Source organism: Oryctolagus cuniculus, chromosome 17 (genome assembly GCF_051225735.1).
Source record: "Oryctolagus cuniculus isolate XC-2025 breed Fujian yellow rabbit chromosome 17, ASM5122573v1, whole genome shotgun sequence".
Taxonomy (NCBI): Eukaryota; Metazoa; Chordata; class Mammalia; order Lagomorpha; family Leporidae; genus Oryctolagus; species Oryctolagus cuniculus.
The window spans coordinates 20,280,518-20,297,600 of record NC_142883.1 but is presented as its reverse complement, the minus strand read 5'-3'; the positions used below and the strand labels follow the sequence as shown (position 1 = coordinate 20,297,600).

At 56.7% G+C, this 17,083-nt stretch overlaps 1 protein-coding gene across 10 annotated transcripts in view; it reads left to right on the top strand.

Moving 5' to 3' along the window:
- ATP6V0A1 (ATPase H+ transporting V0 subunit a1) overlaps nt 1-16,507 on the top strand; it is a 55,249-nt gene extending 38,742 nt beyond the window's left edge. For 3 of the 10 annotated variants that reach the window (XM_002719397.6, XM_008271507.5, XM_089317776.1), the window contains 7 exons: nt 1,369-1,585; nt 2,284-2,391; nt 6,618-6,725; nt 7,532-7,549; nt 10,383-10,500; nt 10,707-10,878; nt 15,244-16,507. In XM_002719397.6, the coding sequence (XP_002719443.1) occupies nt 1,369-1,585; nt 2,284-2,391; nt 6,618-6,725; nt 7,532-7,549; nt 10,383-10,500; nt 10,707-10,878; nt 15,244-15,337 (835 nt within the window). In that variant the 3' untranslated portion in view covers nt 15,338-16,507. Of the gene's footprint in view, nt 1-1,368; nt 1,586-2,283; nt 2,392-3,194; nt 6,039-6,617; nt 6,726-7,531; nt 7,550-10,382; nt 10,501-10,706; nt 10,879-15,243 lie in introns of those variants that run through there. The other 7 variants (XM_002719398.6, XM_002719399.6, XM_089317777.1 and 4 more) reach the window with 3 other exon arrangements.
- Nucleotides 16,508-17,083: the final 576 nt, after the last annotated feature.

The window sequence follows — 17,083 nt, the reverse complement described above, 5'->3', positions numbered from 1 at the left end:
GGTCTGGCCCAGCCCCAGGCCATTGAAGACATTCAGGGAGTGAGCCAGTGAATGCAGTGAATGGGGGAGTTCTCTCGCTCTCCGCTCTCGCTCTCTTGCTCTCTCCTTCTCTTCCTCCCTTTCTCCCTCACTCAATTTTTTTTTTTTTTTTTTTTTTGACAGGCAGAGTGGACAGTGAGAGAGAGAGAGAGACAGAGAGAAAGGTCTTCCTTTTGCCGTTGGTTCACCCTCCAATGGCTGCCACAGTCAGCGCGCTGCGGCCTGCGCACCGCGCTGATCCGAAGGCAGGAGCCAGGTGCTTCTCCTGGTCTCCCATGCAGGTGCAGGGCCCAAGCACCTGGGCCATACTCCACTGCACTCCCTGGCCACAGCAGAGAGCTGGCCTGGAAGGGGGGCAACCGGGACAGAATCCGGCACCCAGACTGGGACTAGAACCCGGTGTGCTGGCGCCGTTATGTGGAGGATTAGCCTATTGAGCTGCGGTGCCGGCCACTCAATTTTTTTTTTTTTTTTTTTAATTAATAACACCTTTTCTGTGTTTGATTTCCAAATACAAACTTGCGTCAACATTCTGAAATTTTACAGAAAAGTTAACTCTTAAAAAAAGCAAAACTCTTGGGGCCAGTGCTGTGATATAGCAGTTAAAACTGCTGCCTGCAGTGCTGGCATCCCATATGGACACTGGTTCAAGTCCCAGCTGCTCTACTTCTCATCCAGCTCTTGGCTATGGCCTAGGAAAGCAGCAGAAGATGACCCAAGTCCTTGGGTCCTGCACCCATGTGAGAGACCCAGAAGAAGCTCCTGGCTCCTGGCATCAGATTGGCCCAGCTCTGGCCGTTGCGGCCATTTGGGGAGTGAACCAGCAGATGGAAGACCTCTCTCTCTCTCCCTCTCTCTGTCTATAACTCTGCCTCTCAAATAAATAAATAAATCTTAAAAAAAAAAAAAAAAGGGCAGAAACTCAGGGTTTGAATGAACTTGAATATTAGTTCCTTAACAGTTTATAGATGCAGTAAAGATTTTTGAAACAAAAATGGAATAATTTTCATCAAAATGAGTGAGTTACTTTTTTCCTTCCTTGAAGTGTAGCTGACAGAATTGTGGTCTCAGAGTGACCTGGATTTTCTAGTCTGTCTCATGGAGAGAATGGTGGGGGTGGTACCAGGCCATTCAAGGTCCAAAGGTTTGGAAACGGCCATAATCCTGCGCTGTCTGTGTTGCTTCCAGTGCTTCTGGCTGCTGTTTCCGAGAGTGGTGAAGGCCGACTGAGCATTAGGCAGAAAAGTCTAGGGCGTCCTCAGCCGTGTGCAAGAGCAGGCACGGGTCTGTTCACCCCTAATGTTTTCTTTTATCCCTCTTCCTTGTTAGCTATTTCAAGAAGCCCCTGAACATCTACTTCGGATTTATCCCTGAGATAATCTTCATGACCTCTCTGTTTGGCTACTTGGTCATCCTTATCTTCTACAAGTGGACAGCCTACGATGCACACACTTCGGAGCATGCGCCAAGCCTTCTGATCCATTTCATAAATATGTTCCTCTTTTCCTACCCGGACTCTGGCAGCTCGATGCTGTATTCTGGACAGGTGCGTCGACAGAGAGGCACACTGGGTCAAGAAACCAGCAGTTTCTCTGACCCTAAAAAAAAGCCTAAAAATACCGTTGTGTAGCATTTGGTTCCCAGCCCATACATCCGGATCTAAATTCCAACCATCCTCCTTAGCTTGGAAGGCTCCACTATCCCTGCTGTATCCAGAGAGGGTAGAATTCTCTGAGATGATCCCTGGACCCCGCCACGGCAGCTGCTAATAATTTTGAGAAACTAGATAGTGGTATTCATAGACCCGTGAGACACTACTGTTTGGGGGACATTTGTGCTGCAGTTGGAAACTGCATATTTAAGCCATGAACTTTAAAAAATATTAACATCTATTTTGATCCACTTGAAATACAGAGACTCAGAGGAGAGAGAGAGATCTTTCATCCACTGGTTTACTCCCCAAATGCCCCCAGCAGCCAGGGCTGAGACAGGCCGAAGCCAGGAGCTTGGAACGCCATCTGGATTCCTCACCCGGGCAACAGGGACCCAACTGCTTGTGCCATCATCTGCTGCCTTCCCAGGCACATTAGCTGGGGGCTGGGTCCCAGAGCAGCCAGGCCTCTTGAACTGGCACTACAGTGTGGGATGTGGGTGTCCCGTGCGGTGGCTTAACCCACTGGGCCGCGTTTCTGCGCTGCAGTGTGCATTTCTGTGATGTGCATTTTCCTCCTTCTTACTCTGCAGAAAGGAATCCAGTGCTTCCTGGTGGTGGTTGCGCTGCTGTGCGTGCCATGGATGCTGCTGTTTAAGCCCCTGGTCCTTCGCCGTCAGTACTTGAGGAGGAAGCACTTGGTGGGTGCATTTCTACTGCGGAAAGCTACCAGACTTTTTTTTTTTTTTAAGATCAAAGCAATTCCCAGGTAGATCTGATTAATTGTGCACAAACCTGTAGCCTCTTAGAGTACGTTGGTACAACCCAGCAGGAACACTGGGCCCGCTCAGGGAGAGAAACGTCTGTTTGCTGCTCACACATCCGGATTCAGTTTTGAGTGGCTGGGATAAAGAAACGAGTCATAAGGTTTTGCTTTGCTTTGCTCCTGCTGTGCTCAGCAGAATCCAGAACCCAGGCCTGGGCCTGTCGGCCAAAGCCAGGCAGCAAGAGCTGCGGACAGGGGAACTCACTCGTGTGGTTGCCTGGCGACAGCAAGGCTGATGCTGAGACATTTTCTTTGAAAATGAGACCGTGATACTTTTCCCAACCAAAACATCTAGGGGAAAAGTTTGGTGTAAAACACTTTTTTTTTTTTTTTTTTTTTTAGGCAGTATATGTCCATGTGCCTACTTAGTGTGTGTAGGCACACACACACACACACACAGTGTTAAGCATGCCTTATGTTCAGTATTGTGCATAATTTCTGGCAATCCAATAATGCTTACTTGTTACACTGCCTGGGAAAGCCCGAAGGCCGCGTTGCATGCAGACTCTGGTACGCCTGTTAGGTGCTCCCTGCTGTTGGAGAGCAGCTGAGTTACGAGCCCCTCCTTCTCCTTTCTCTGCCCATCTTCATCCTTCCATGTGCCCTCCATTCGTCGCCCCGTCACCCCTCCCCCTTTTGTTTTCTTCTCCCTTCCTCTTTTCTTCCCTTCACTATCAGGAAGGGCAACCTGTGGAGGCCCCAGTCAGTCCAACCCCGAGCCAGCAGGGACTAGAGGCAGCAGCGGCTGCAACAGTGAGTGAATTAAATCCAACGAAGCATCACGTTTGGTTCACAGAGGGGCACACAGTGCAGCAGCATTCTTTCTGACCACACTGAGGTCAGGGGGCGCGTGCTCACGGGACTTACATCCTTGTTACTCACTGAAACGATGACAGAAGACATGGCCACCTCTTAAGAGTAAATGCTTCTCTCTCTTTTTTTTTTTTTAAGATTTATTTATTTTTTTTATTTAAAAGGCAGAGTTAGAGGGAGAGGGGGAGAGAGAGAGACAGACCTTCCATCCGCTGGTTCACTCCCCGAATGGCCACAATGGCCAGGGCTGGGCCAGGCCAAAGCCAGGAGCCTGGAACTTCATCCAGGTCTCCCACATGGGTGCAAGGGCCTAACTACTTTCACTTCATTCCCAGGCGTGTTAGCAGGGAGCTGGGTGAGAAGTAGAACAGCTTGGACTTGAACTGGTGCTCATAAGAGATGCCAGTATTGCAGGCAGAAGCTTAACCCACTGTTCCACAATGCTGACCCCAAGAGTGGATTCTGGTTTCATGTTTGCTGTTGTCTCCTAAGATCCTATCCAGATATGTGAGTCCAGTCACATCCATGGGAGCGAAGCGGCTATCGCCTCATCCTCTAATTCAGCATGGTGGCTCTTGAACCCATTTCCTCCACGTCTGTAGCTTGTGTCCAGGCATTGGATGATTTCTTCTCCTGTGGTGCTTAGATGGGGTTCGCAGACATTAGAGTTCTTCCTCACAGTGATGTTGGTCCCTGGGCCCTTGGCAGCAGTGACTTACCCTCTTCAACATAAAAAGCATTCTCTCTCCCTCTTCTCGAAGACTTGGAAGCCCTCATGTCCTCCGCTGTCTGGGTGAGGCCTCCACTCTGCTGTGGGCCTCATGTGGTCTGAGAATCCCTGTGTAACCACAGTCACCTGTCCCGATCTTTTCTCTTCCGAGCTAACTCGTGATTCAGTAACAGCACTTGAGTGTTGAGTGTTCAAATAGTTCTCCTTAAAAACATCTTTCAGCCATGACCTTAGAATGCGTTAATCCCAGACCAGCCCACCATTTTCTAGGTTACGAATGTGTGAGCTCTTTAAACCTCCCCAGTCCCGATTGCTCGTGCACTTGCATCTGTAAGCAGCTACCCTCGTTTAATGAAAGTGGACGCTTTAGATGGCAACCACTTGCTTCACTAATTGTCCTGATGGTTTTAAACTTAGAAAATGGCTTTGTTGTCTTTCCAGAACCCTGATATTTTGGGTCAGAAGAAATTACAGTCTTGCTGCTTGAAGTGATTTCCAAGCAGGGACTTAGTCTGTCGTTCCTCACGAGAAGGAAAGAATCCTCAAAGCGCATACCACCATGATCAGCATTTTTCCTGCATACTCTGCTACTCTTAACCTCTGTAAGGTGTGCTTCTGAGCAGTCCTTGATACTGTGAACCCCAGCCACCTCTTCTCTGGTCAGCTGCAAGTTCAAAGCTAGCCCCCAGCCCCACCTCCCCACCCCAGCCTGGAAAGCTGCACCTTGATAGGGTCTTATCCCACATGGTGTTCAGCCCAATGGGTTGCCAGAGAGCAGCCTGAAGGCATGGGGCTGGTGGTTCCGTCTGAAGAGCCCTGCATTCCAGACCCCGTGGGGCTGAGGGTGTGCACACTGCTCGGGTTCTGTTCCTCGTCCCCTGGGTGTCTGTGAATGGCATTTCGCTGTCTTGTTTTTCTCTTTTCTGCTGACGTGTGTCTCATCCCCCTTCCTGTTACTCTCATTCCCTGTGTTCTGACGAGATCCACGTAAGCGTCTGGTGTGGAGACCTAACCTGGCTCCCCTCACTCTATCTGCTGTGTATGTGACGTGTGAGAGCCACACTAGGAAGTGTGTTTTAAACCGCAGCATTCTTCTGCCCCTGGCTGTACTAGGCCTTTAGAAATTGAGTGTGTCTTGGTGGTTGTCTAGTAGCAATAACCACTTTTTCGTGGTGGCCTAGCAATCTATGGAATATTGTGTTGGATATGCCAAAATTATGTAATCATTCTGTTGCTGTTGTTGACGTGTTGTTTGTTCCCGAGTCTGTGATTACAAACAGTATGGCAGGGAACGTCCTCGTCGTGTATCTTGGTCAAGTTTCACATAGATGTCCCAGCACCCAGCAGTGGGATGGCCAGCTCTCAGAAGGCGCACACATTATAAACCCTTACTGACTGTTCACACTGATTAGTGTTGATACTTGGGGAGATCTTTTTGGAATACGGATTTCCTGGGCCCCACGCTGGCCTCACAGTTTCTGGGGGCAGGATTAGAGGCTGTTCATTTAAATACAGCTTTCGAAGTGCAGTGGTTCTCTGGCCAGCGCATGAGGACCTCTGCTAGAAGAGGCAGCATTTGGGCAAACCCTGAGGTCTGAGCTGGTCCGTGGCCCGGGGTGGAAGCCATGGTAGGAGGTGTACCCCAAAATGTGAAGCTGAGGCTGGGGATGCCATACAGGCAACCAAGCCTGCCTGCATGACGTGCTGCTGTCCCAAAGGCCGTCGTGCAGGGGAGCGATCCGCCAGCTCCTGGTCTGCTCTCTGGAGAGAAAGGGGTGCTGGGGCAGCTGCTCTTGTCCCTTTGCTCTGTGGTAGGTCGGCAGCTGTCAGGACCTGTCAGGCCTTGTCCAGTTCTGCCTAGTTTTTGTCCCCAAAGAGTCCTTTTGCCTCCATAAACTTATGATTTTTGCATCAAATTGACTTTAAAATCCTGCTTATGAAGACTGCACCTGTGAGGCTGGAGAGCCACCCAGCAGTCAGCACCACGCCCCTTTTGAGGGGCTCCTTCACCCCAATCTGCCTCAGGGAGGGAAAGGGCCTCCTTTTGTTTGCTTTTTCACTCAGTGTCCTCAAGCCACAAACACGTATCTACTAAGCTTTTTCTTTTCCTTGACCTAGAAGGTCCCTTGTTCCTGGACTGAGACGCTGTGCATTTCCTCGGCTCCTGCTGCAAGTTTATCAGACCAAGGTCCCTCTTAGACAGTCTGATCTTTTGTTCCCAAAAGCTTAGGCTTCACAGGTAGAGCTGCACTTGTTACCGGAGTCTGTTCATATTAAGCTTTTCATTCAAGCAGGATTTCCAGTTAGCAGTGACCAAGGCCACATTGGTGCCACTCTTGGTGCACACGATGAAGTGGTAAATGTAGGTTTGGGGTGTGGGGGGCTGGGCCTGGGACTGGGGAGGTGGTGGCTGGGGCAGGAGCAGTTGTGGGTTCTGTGTGGTTGTTGGAATCTATGCCTCTCTGAGGTTTGTATGTACTAACCATCGCCCTTCTCCACCTCACAGAATAGCACACTAAAGCCCAGGCAAATTCTACTCTTTCTGTTCATCTGTGTAGGGAACTCTCAACTTTGGTGGGATCAGGGTGGGCAATGGACCCACAGAGGAGGATGCTGAGATTATTCAGCATGACCAGCTCTCCACCCACTCAGAGGACGCGGAAGAGGTAAGATCCTGTGCTGTGGGCTTCCTCTCCCTCCACCTCGGGTTGGCCCTCGTCTCGTGCAGCTGAGGGACTTGCTTCAGCCCTGCCTTCTGGGCCTCTTAGGGCACCACAGTGTTTTCCAGGCTCAGAGCCCACGGTGCTGCAGCACCCAGCAGGCCTGCCTCTTCGGTCCCATGCAGAGCAGGCCCCCACATTCCAGCTCTTGCTCCAGAAACCCGGCCACTCCGCATGGCTTCTCTCTTCACCCCTGGATCCTTCCGGGGGTCGCTCCAGTGGCACTGCTTCCCAGCCACAGCCACTGGCACTTCTCAGGCCCCACCCTGTGTGTGGGCCTTTACCTACTCTTTACAGGAGCAATAAAAAGGAATCAGGCCAGGCTAGGCACCTCCAAGCCCAGCTTTTTAAAATCCACTCTTCCTGGCCTGACCACTGGTAGCACACAACCTCAGAGCAGAACTAATGCACCATGGAGTCTCACCTGTTCATTAGAGCCTTTTTTTGGACAGGTCGAGGGGGAGGAGTTGAGGACACAGGTTAGACTTTTAAGTCGGTCTGCCGTTTTCACTATGTGTGATTTTTTACAAAAGAAATGGCAAGGATTGGGTGCGTTTTGAAAACATGCGTCTTACCGCTCTAAGTGCCGGCTGCTCTCCCTGTGCGTGTGACCTGCGGAGATGGCCCTCCTACCCAGGAGCCCTGGTCAGCACCGACAGGCCTCCCCCAGAAACAGTCGGTCACCTTGTGCGCCTAGCTTGTGACCTCTGTGTGCCGTGGCTCCCCACTAAGTGTGCATTTGTGTTTTCAAGCCTGCCGAGGACGAGGTGGTAAGACAACAGCCAGCTTTGCCTTCCTGTGTATCTGGGGCTTCTCTCTTCCTGTCCTTGTGATCACTCTGCTGACCCTGCTGCACCCCGGGGCCACACGTGACACCGCGCATCCTTCATCCCAGTGGCCATTTCTAACCAGTCCATGAGCCTGTGTTCCGAGAAAGCTCACCTCCATTAACTGCGTCTTGTGTCGGTCACCTCTGTCTCTGTGTCATTGACTTTGCTGATCTGATACCTCTGAGAATGGCTTTGACAGAGGTGCAAGTAATGTCCGCAGTGGCATTCTTGACGTGCTCCCTGGGGCTTACATTCCGTTGGCCTGTGCCTTCCTCTCCATGGTGTTGTGGTTGCTCGGCCACGGGGGTACCTGTTTCCTCCCCGCTCCTGAGTGCTTCTGAGCGGAGCTTGCCCTTCCTCCCTGAGATGCGGCTGCCTCTTCCCGCTGCCCTCAGCAGCTTGACCATGCTTCCAGTGAGGAGCCCTGGCCCTGGCCTGGGGTCAGCCCTGCCACCCTGTGGCCTAGCTGAGAACTGGGAGGCCTTCACAAGGCACCTTTGCCTCTGGGGTGTCCCAGAAGAACCAAGCCATCTGCAAAAGGAGCTCATTGTGTCAGCCACGCGTGGGAGTGACAGAGGATGGAAAGGAGGTTGCCTCAGCACTCAGCCACACCCAGAGCAGAAGGCCTCTCCCAGCAGTGACTCCTTGAGCAACACACACATTTTGAATTAGTTTCTTTTTTTTTTTTTTTGTCTTTTTTTGTTGTTGTTGTTAAGACCTTGCTGCACTGTTTGCATCTTCCCCCAAAATGTCTCTCTAAGATACCTGCACCTGTGAGCAATAATGCCCCTCCCTTTCCTGCCTCCCATGGTCCTCTCTGAGGGGGTGTGGGGATGGGACCGGGAAAAGCTTTGCTGTTGGGGTAACAGCAGGCAGTGCCTGGTCTTCCTGTGGTTTGGAGAGGCTCCGTGGCTGGCATACATGTTCCCGGCCTGCTCACGGGTGCAGTCGCTGGCTGAGCTGCCTGGCACGCTTCGGGGAGCTCTGGCATCTCCCAGCATCACCACCTCCAGCAATGCTGCTTTCTAAATGCCTTCCAGACCATGCACCCAAAGCCCTAGTCACTGTTGAGCGATCCAGCCACCTGACCTGTCCAGTGTCCTCTTTGGCACCCAGGCCCGGGGGGTTGCACATCCAAGGAAGATGGCCTCTAATTTGGCCTCCCCGGTCTCCAGCCACCCACCTCACTCAGGGACGCAGTCTCCCTTGGCTTCCTCAGTAATCAACATTTTTATCAGACGAGTTCTCTACAGCCAAACTGAAATAACCAAAGCAGTTATCTGGTGTTTTCAAACAAAACACATTCTTTTTAAAAGTCCAGCCTACTTCTAAAATTTACCCGCCTGACTTGGCTATGAAAATTGTCCCACGCAGGCCATCGTTTGAGCCTGGTGGAGGTGTTTGTCCCTCTTCCAGGGTGGGGACATTCAGTCCAGCTGCAAACCAGGGCCAGGCCAGTTGTTACCTGGGAAATCCTCAAAGGTTCTAACCATGCGGCAAGGGTCAGCGGCACCTGTGTCTCCCACTGTGTCTTCCCACCAGGCCTTCACCCCTGTCCCTGCATCCTTCACCCTGTGTGTGTCAAGCACTGTGTTTAGAAACTGAAAGATGAAAAATATAGCTCTTGCCTTCGAGGACCTCCCAGACGGTGGGGAGAGAGTCTTGGGTGACAGGTACCATGGTAGATGTGTGCCCAGGGTACTGTGGGAGCACAGAGGGGGACCTGCAAACACTGGGTGGGGCTGGGGCAGGGGAGATAGGGAAAGGATTCCCACTCCCTGGGGGAGTTACCCTAAGCTCGGTGTGTAGAGGGCGGGGTGACCTCGCCAGCCAGTGTGGGAAGCTTCTGCAGCCAAGGACCTGTGGGGTGGGCAGAGGTAAACAGGAGTTCAGCTTAGCCGGAGCACAGAGCCAGGGCTCTGGAGACTGGGGAGGGGTGAGGCTGGAGTCTGGCCGAGACAGCCGTCATAGGTGTGGCCTCATCTGGGTGACGTCCAAGGCCTTGCCAGAGTCTTAAACTGGTGAGCAGGAGGCCGTGGTGTGAGGGCCTGGCCGACTGCGGATTCTGAGCAGGGCTCTGGATGAGCCCTAGGACAGAGTTCACCCCCTGGTCTTTAGTGGGCTGTTGAGAGCAAGAGGCCAGGAAAAGCATCTGAGGCTTCTAGAACGTTCCCCATGCACCCCAGCTATGCTTGGACAGCTCGTTCCCTTGCTCCACTTTAGTCTGGAAATCGTTGTTGGTATGAGAGGAAAACAGCAAAAGGCAGAGGAGACACCATCTGGCCGCCTCCGCTGTGACATGGGAGCGTGGACTCTGTCTGGATTTCCCTGTGCCATCTCAGAGGTCGCAGAAGGGAGAGGAGGCCCCCTGGCTCCGGAGGCTGTAATGCAGGAAGTGAAGGGCTCTGGAGGGCGGCTTCTGGCTGAGGCTGGGGGACTTGTTCCCAGCAGGGCTGCTCTCCTCCCCAGCCCCAAACCAGGTCCACGGCGGTCCTTGCTGTCCCGGGGGCTGACTCGCCCTCCCAGCTGTGTGCTCTTGACTCAAGCCCGAGCCCAGCAGGGAGGAACTCCGAATGCGTTGAGAAGAATCTCCTTCAGGTGGGGGGTGTCGGGATCTCCAGGGAGGCAGCGCTGGCATTGGCCCAGGCATGGAGAGGCAGCGGTGAGAGGGCAGGCCCTGCCTGGGCCAGGCTCTCCGTGAAGCGGCCACAGCTCTGCACTCCTGCACCCTCCCCTCCATCTGATGTCTTCCGTCTGGTTTCTTCCGCGACAGTTTGACTTTGGGGACACCATGGTCCACCAGGCTATCCACACCATCGAGTACTGCCTGGGCTGCATCTCCAACACCGCCTCCTACCTGCGGCTCTGGGCCCTCAGCCTTGCTCATGCACGTGAGTGTCCTCCTCTCCACGCGTGCCCGCGGTCTCCCGCGGCGGGGATGACCCGGAGGTTCTGGTTCTGGACTCCAGAGAGAAGGAGTGCAGGCGGGAAGGTCCGCACTGTGTGCGGTGGTCCCACCAGGGCGACAGGGAGCGCCCCGGGGGAGGCATGGCGGGGCAGCCCCAAGTGACCAGGGTGCTGTGTCTTCCTGTCCCAGAGCTGTCTGAGGTGCTTTGGACCATGGTGATCCACATGGGCCTGAGGGTGAAGAGCCTGGCAGGAGGTTTAGCGCTCTTCTTCATCTTCACCGCCTTTGCCACCCTGACCGTGGCCATCCTGCTGATCATGGAGGGCCTCTCGGCCTTCCTCCACGCCCTGCGGCTGCACTGGTGAGAGACAGCGGGGCCCAGGGTGGCGGCGGGGGGGGACCCCTAGTGCTGCGCGGCAGCCCGAGTGCCTCCCGGGGAGTGTGAGCTGCTTCCTCAGCGCTCACGGCAGCGCCTGGCACCTGCCGTGCGGCCAGAGGATCTCCGCTTTTGGCTCGAAGCTTCCCGGGAGAGGCCCCTGGTGAGTGTCCTCAGGTCCCCTCCTGTCTGCAGCATTCTTCGGTGCCCTGTACTGTGGCTTGCAAGAGCTGCCGAGGTTTTGTGGTTTTTGTTTGAGGCTTCTTGTTTTTGTTCTGTTCTGGCGTGTCAGTGCCCTGTCTGGAGAGTAGTGAAAGTGGTCTCGCACAGACTCCGAAGCCCAGGAAGGCGCCCGCTCTGTTCCGCCCCATTCTCTTTGGTCAGGCCCCTGGCTGTGCCCTGGCAGGGAGGCAATTCCTGGTCCCTCAGCACACAGCTGGGCGCACTGACACAGCTCCTCCGGCAGGGCAGGCTGGGGGCTGTCCTGTTTGCTCCCTAATGCTGTGTGTGCCTCTCGAACGCTCTGCTTGGAGAGAGCCGGGTGGGAGAGCTGCATCTCACCGCGCTGTGACCGTGATCTTAAACTTGGGTTGTCAGATTTAGCAAATAAAAGTACAGGGCACTCAGTGAAGTTTGAGTTTCAGACCCACAGTGAACATTCTTGTAGTACGCGCCCTGAGCCCGGGCTGCCTGCTGGGTGCCGCTTCCCCCTTTATGTTGGGACTCTCCCTCTTGCGGGGGTCTCAAACCCCAGTGTCCAGACGCTCTGGGCCCTGTACCCGGAGGAGGAGGACTCCCTCACCCCTAGTGTTGCACGAGTCTGTGGGACCCCGCGTGGGTGGCCTGTGGTCTTGGTGACCTCTGAGAGTCTCACTGAGCTCACCAGGGCTGAGGAAAACCCAGCGGCCCTTCCCCCGCCCTGGATTGTCGTCCTGGCTGGGTCGCAGCTGAGCCTCCTCAGAGATTCCACTGTTGGTGGTAAATTCCCGGGGGAGAAGCGAGGCGCATGCGGGCCAAGACACAGCTCCCATCCAAGCAGCTTCCTCGGGCCGGCTCTCCTGCTCGCAGCCTCCACCTGCCTGCCCCCTGCCCCCTGCCCCCGGCCCGGCTCTGTTGACAGTGGAACCAGGAGGTCGGGGGGTCAGGAGAGCTGTGTGCTCAGAGCGCTGCCCAGACCCTGTTCCCAGCTCATCAGCCCGCTGACCCCAGCACACTCCCTTCGTGCTTGGGCGAGGGGCTGCTGGGGAGCCAGTGCTGGTGACTTCCTTGCCCAGTTGGCCCCCTGACACGCCGTCCACTTTGCCTGCTGAGCCCTGGATGGAGGGGGCAGTGAGCACCCCACCTTCGCTGCAGCCCGTGGGAGGTGTGGGGAGCTGTCGGACGTGAGGCGGGCACGGCCTCCCCTCCATGGTGAGTGCAGGCAGCGTGGGAGCAGTGTGTATTGAGAACTCCCCTCAGCTCACCCGTGCCCTCTGGTGGTGGTGTCCCACAGCCTGCTGGAGGGGCGCGGGAGGTGCTGAGTGACGGCAGGGTAAGCCTCCAGACCGGCTCGCCTGGGCTGGAGCTCCCAGCTCCACCAAACTGGGCAAGTAGTTCTGAGCAGGAGAGGGTGGCGTCACGGACAAGGGGTCTGATAGTAAATAGGAAATTGTCACACACCTGGTGTCCGGGCCAGCGCCCTGGCCGCTGTCAGCAGGTGTACAAGGATGGCTCGTACCTGCAGAGGGGTGACCCCAAGGGAGGCCTGTAGGGCATCAGAATGCCCCTTGGGTTTGGTTGTGGAAACAGGCTCACCCCACGGGAATTGCTTAAATTGTATTTGGTCGTAGGGAACTGGGTGGAAGAGGAGAATCTGTGGCCCTTTTGTGTGCCATTCGAGATCCCATGGGGAGGGGCGGTCACCTGTGGCATGTTGGGGGCATCTTGCCCACCATCCAAAAAGGAGCGGATAAAATCGGCCTCTGTACTGCTCTGTCTCCCGCCTCGTCCGGCTGCAGAACAGCCGCAGGGAAGCCACTGCCAGCTTTCCTGGCGTCCCCTGACCCGAGGCTGCCCCGCTGACACCTGTCCTGGGTCTCTGGTCGGGTAAGAAGAGCTTTGGGTTTGAGAACAGGCCACACCAGTCTGGCGTCCGTGGGAGATCCTACAAGGTGGGTGGCGTTCAACAGCGTCTGCCTCCTCCTGAGCTTCATCTCCTCTCCCGCGTGCCTCGTAGGATGTGCTTGGGCTTCTTGCCTTTCCCAGTCAGCCGTCCTCTCTTCCTCAGAAGGCGGGGGTGGGTGTGATCGTGGTTACGACTGCCAGCCCCAGAGCCACGCAGATGCAGGACCTGCCCCGAGGCTTCCCTTCCAAGGCGCATGGCCCCTTCTTAGCTGGCAGATTCTGCACAATTGTACGCTCACTGACTGGTCGGTGGTTCAGGGGGCTGGGTGATGGGAAGGACCACAGAGCTGCCACACGTGGCAGCATGTAGCAAGAGGGATGAGAAGCACTCTGAGTGGAGGTCAGGGCCAGCGGCGGTGCCTGCCGTTCGCACCTTCAGGCAGGTGTGTGTCCTGGGCCCTGAACTGCCCAGAGTGGGGGTCGGGGAGCCAGAGAAGCACCTCCATGCAGAGCTGCAGCCACATCCCAGCAGGAGCTGGAAGAGGCCCCAGGGTGCCCCCCCACACCCACCCGGAGAAGTGGGGGCTGTGCTGTGTAACTCAAGTGCTCTCTGCGGTCTCCCTGTCAGTCCCTCCAGGTCCCAGTGCTGGGGCTGCCATGGGTGACACAGGAGCCCACCCTCCCTGCTGGGGCTCTCACAGCAGGTGTCTCAGTGACTTGGTGCACGCAGGGGCCTGGAGGGGTCGGAGCAGAGGAGCCTGCTGGGTGGTGGAGCTCCCTGTTTGTCCTCTCTCAGGAAGCAGTGTTTCCCCGGTTCAGAGGAAGAGGGCGGGGCATCTGCCAGGGCAGTCGCTTTCCAGCATTGTGCTGGGGACGGCCATGGGGGGAAGGTGGAGTTAGGCTGACCCCAGGATGGACCCGTGATGTCTCTGGCTGTGGCCACCCTAGGCCACAATTTCAGCAGCAGCTGGGGGGGAGGTGGCATCGGCGGCCCACAGGGCAGAGCCTCTGGCCTGTCGGTGCGGGAGGCCCACACGGGGGTGCCAGGAGGACAGCGGTGTCCCCAGGGCCTCTGAGAAGCACGGCTTCTGCCCCACTCACCCGGCCTAGAAATGAGAGCTGTCTGTGATCAGCCGGCCAGGGGCTCGGTGCTCAGGCCCTATTGGCGTAAGCCCCGGTCACGGCTGGGGCCTGCACTGACCTGTCCACTTCTGGCTGTCTGCCGTGTAGTGGAAAGGAGGTGTCGGAATCTCTTTTAAGTTGTTCAAATGTGACCACAGCCTCCCCAGCGTGAAGAACCCACCTAACGGGGCGGGGGGTGGGGGGGCAGAGAGCCGGAGCCTAGCTCAGCTCCTGCACCCCGCAGCGCTGGGAGAGAGCAGCCGGCTCCTACTCCCACCCCCAGCAGCTCGGGGGACCCCTGCCACCGGCTGCCCCCCCCACCAGGTGCTGCCTTTTTGGCTGGGAGGGTGGCGAGGGAATAAGGTGGGTCTCGATGCCTTGGGACTCTCGTGTGCCTCTCCTGCCACAGCCCCTCTGCCCCCGCCCATTCTTGCGGGGGTTGTGGGGCCCGGGGGTCACCGAGTGGAAACTATTCCTCAGAACAGCTCCCGGGCTCTCGTGTCCTCTGACCAGGCACTTTTCAGCCCATATTTGGTGGTGATCTGGCTGTGGGCAGCCGTCCAGGGTGAGCCGGCGGGAGGAAGCACAGCCCTCTCTGCTGTGGGAGGGGCCGCCTTCCTGCCCCCACCCAGTCTGAAAGGCCCTGAGGAGCGTGGCGGGGGTGGCTGCCCGATGCCTGGGAAGGGACTTTGGGCCCGGTTTTTCCTTTTCATCCCAAGACAGCATTTCTCAGATGGTTGTGTGGACAGGGGAGGCTTCTACTGTTGTTTTGGGAAGACTCCCCGCCGAGGGGCCCTTGGAGGGGGGCACCTGGGACTCAGCTAAGGGCTCAGTGCTGCAAAGAAGCCGCCTAAACACAGGCTCTGCCCTCAGCGAGGATGGGCGAGGGCAGACCAGTCCCTGGAGGCCGCACTCTTGCCCAGGTGGCCCTGGGCTTGGAGACCAGAACTGTGTTCTGTGCACAGCAGCCTGAGAGCTGGGCGCCCGAGGGCTCATCCAGGAAAGGGCGTTTTCGGGGAGGGTGGGCCCGGGTAGGCCCCGGACATCTTCCTGGCCCAACTGTAGCGTCCTCCTGTCCTCAGAAGGCTTCTGTCCATTGACACCCTTCCTCTCTCCTCTCTCCAGGGTCGAGTTCCAGAATAAGTTCTACAGTGGGACTGGGTTCAAGTTCCTACCCTTCTCCTTCGAGCACATTCGGGAGGGGAAGTTTGAAGAATGAGCTGCTGGTGGGGCCCTGGGCCCCCCACCATGGTGATTGGTTGTGTTCCTTTTGCCTGTTGGTAGTGATCCCAAGCACCAGGTGTTTATGTCACCCCTGCCCCCAGCCCCCCAGCTGTCGTGAGCCATTTAGATAGAGCCAGATCCCCTGGCGCCCTGCCTTGCTTTGTCTGTGGTGTGACCTCCTGCAGAGAAGCTGGGCCCAGGACTTGCCCTCCCAGCCTCCCACAAGCCTTCAGGGCCGGCCTCCTCCTCCCTTCTCGCCCTAGATAAGAGGAGCGCCCATGCCCTCCTCATGGGGACCTTGAACCCTTGCTGCTGACACTGCAGGGTTGGAGGGGAGCATGGCACGTTCTCTACCAGAAGGGGGCGCTCTTTGTTTAGCATGCCCTACTCCAGTTAGCGGTGGTAGATCCGAGAAGCGGGTATTGTCCTTTGCCAGCCCTCTGCAGTACTTGTTAATCAGAACTTCAACTGGAGCCACCTGGGCCGTTGCCAGTGGCTTCTCCCCACCTTCCTACCCGCCCCCAGGAATGCACAGACAGCCCCTGGCGGGCTCAGCAGATGTCCTGGACGCTGCCCACAAGCACGCCCCTGGCAGAGGGTTCTTCAGGTGGAGACTTCTTCCTGGGGGAGACCCTGAGCCCTTCCCCACCCCTGATCATGTAGTCGAGGCTGGTTCTGCCTGCCGGCCTGCCTTGCCCAGTCCGCCAAGGCCCCCTCCGCTCTTCCCCGTGGACCTCAAGTCTTAGGGGTGGTGCCGGGGGTGGGGAATGTCAACCCCATTTCCTGTTTGCTGGTGGGAGCCCTGGCAGGCCCAGCAAGGCGCCACCCCGTGAGTCCCGTCCTGGGCTGCAGACCCCCAGGCCTTCTAATCATATGCTGGCCTGGCAGCCCTGGCCGCACCCGCTGAATTCCTCCCCACCACCCTCAGTGGTCAAGGCAAGCGTTTCTGTGGGGCCACTTGGAGCTGCTCCCTCAACTCATGGCCGCTCTGCCCCAGCTTCGCGACTTGACCGAGACCTTGTGCGCAGCCGCCCCTCCCCTGCCCCCATTCCCATGACCTTTGCTCTGTTTACAGTGGGGTTGGGAGCTCTCAGTCAGGGAGCCCTGCCCAAGGCCCTTCTGTTCAGACATCCACGTGCTGAATAAAGTGTGTTTGACCCTCCCACGCAGGCCGCCTATCTCTGCCCACAGCCCACTTCACTCAGCCTGGCCCTCCTGAGCCCATGTGGGGCCGGGTCTCCTCGCCACCTCCTCCAGCACTGCTGCTAATCTCTGATCAAAGACCTAGGTGGCCATGGCCCTGGCTGGCAGTCAGTTTGTAAAATTCTTACCTTATCTCAGCTTTCCCAGAAGCCTTCCCACTCCCAGGCAGCAAGCAGCTTTGCAGACCCTACCCGTGGTGGTGAGTGGGGGTCGGGCCTTGTTCCCCTCCCCTCCCTCACTGCACGTCCCCACCGCCTGGGGGAGAGGGGCTCTGAGCATCTGCCCTCCCCCCTCCCTCTGCTCCAAGTATGCTCTCCTGGGCTCAGAGGCCTGGATATTTTGGGCCCTGCAGCCTTTGGCCTTGGTCTACAGGAGGCTGGGTGTGTGTTGTGTTCCTCAGAGCAGCAGGGGAACGTGAGGTGCTGAGGTGGACAGGCAGCAGGCCAGAGAGCCACCCGCCATCCCGGCAGGCGGGCAGGGCGAGGCATTCGTCTCCTTCCCTCATTCCTCCCTGCAGGGCCTCCAGGCAGGGGCTGCA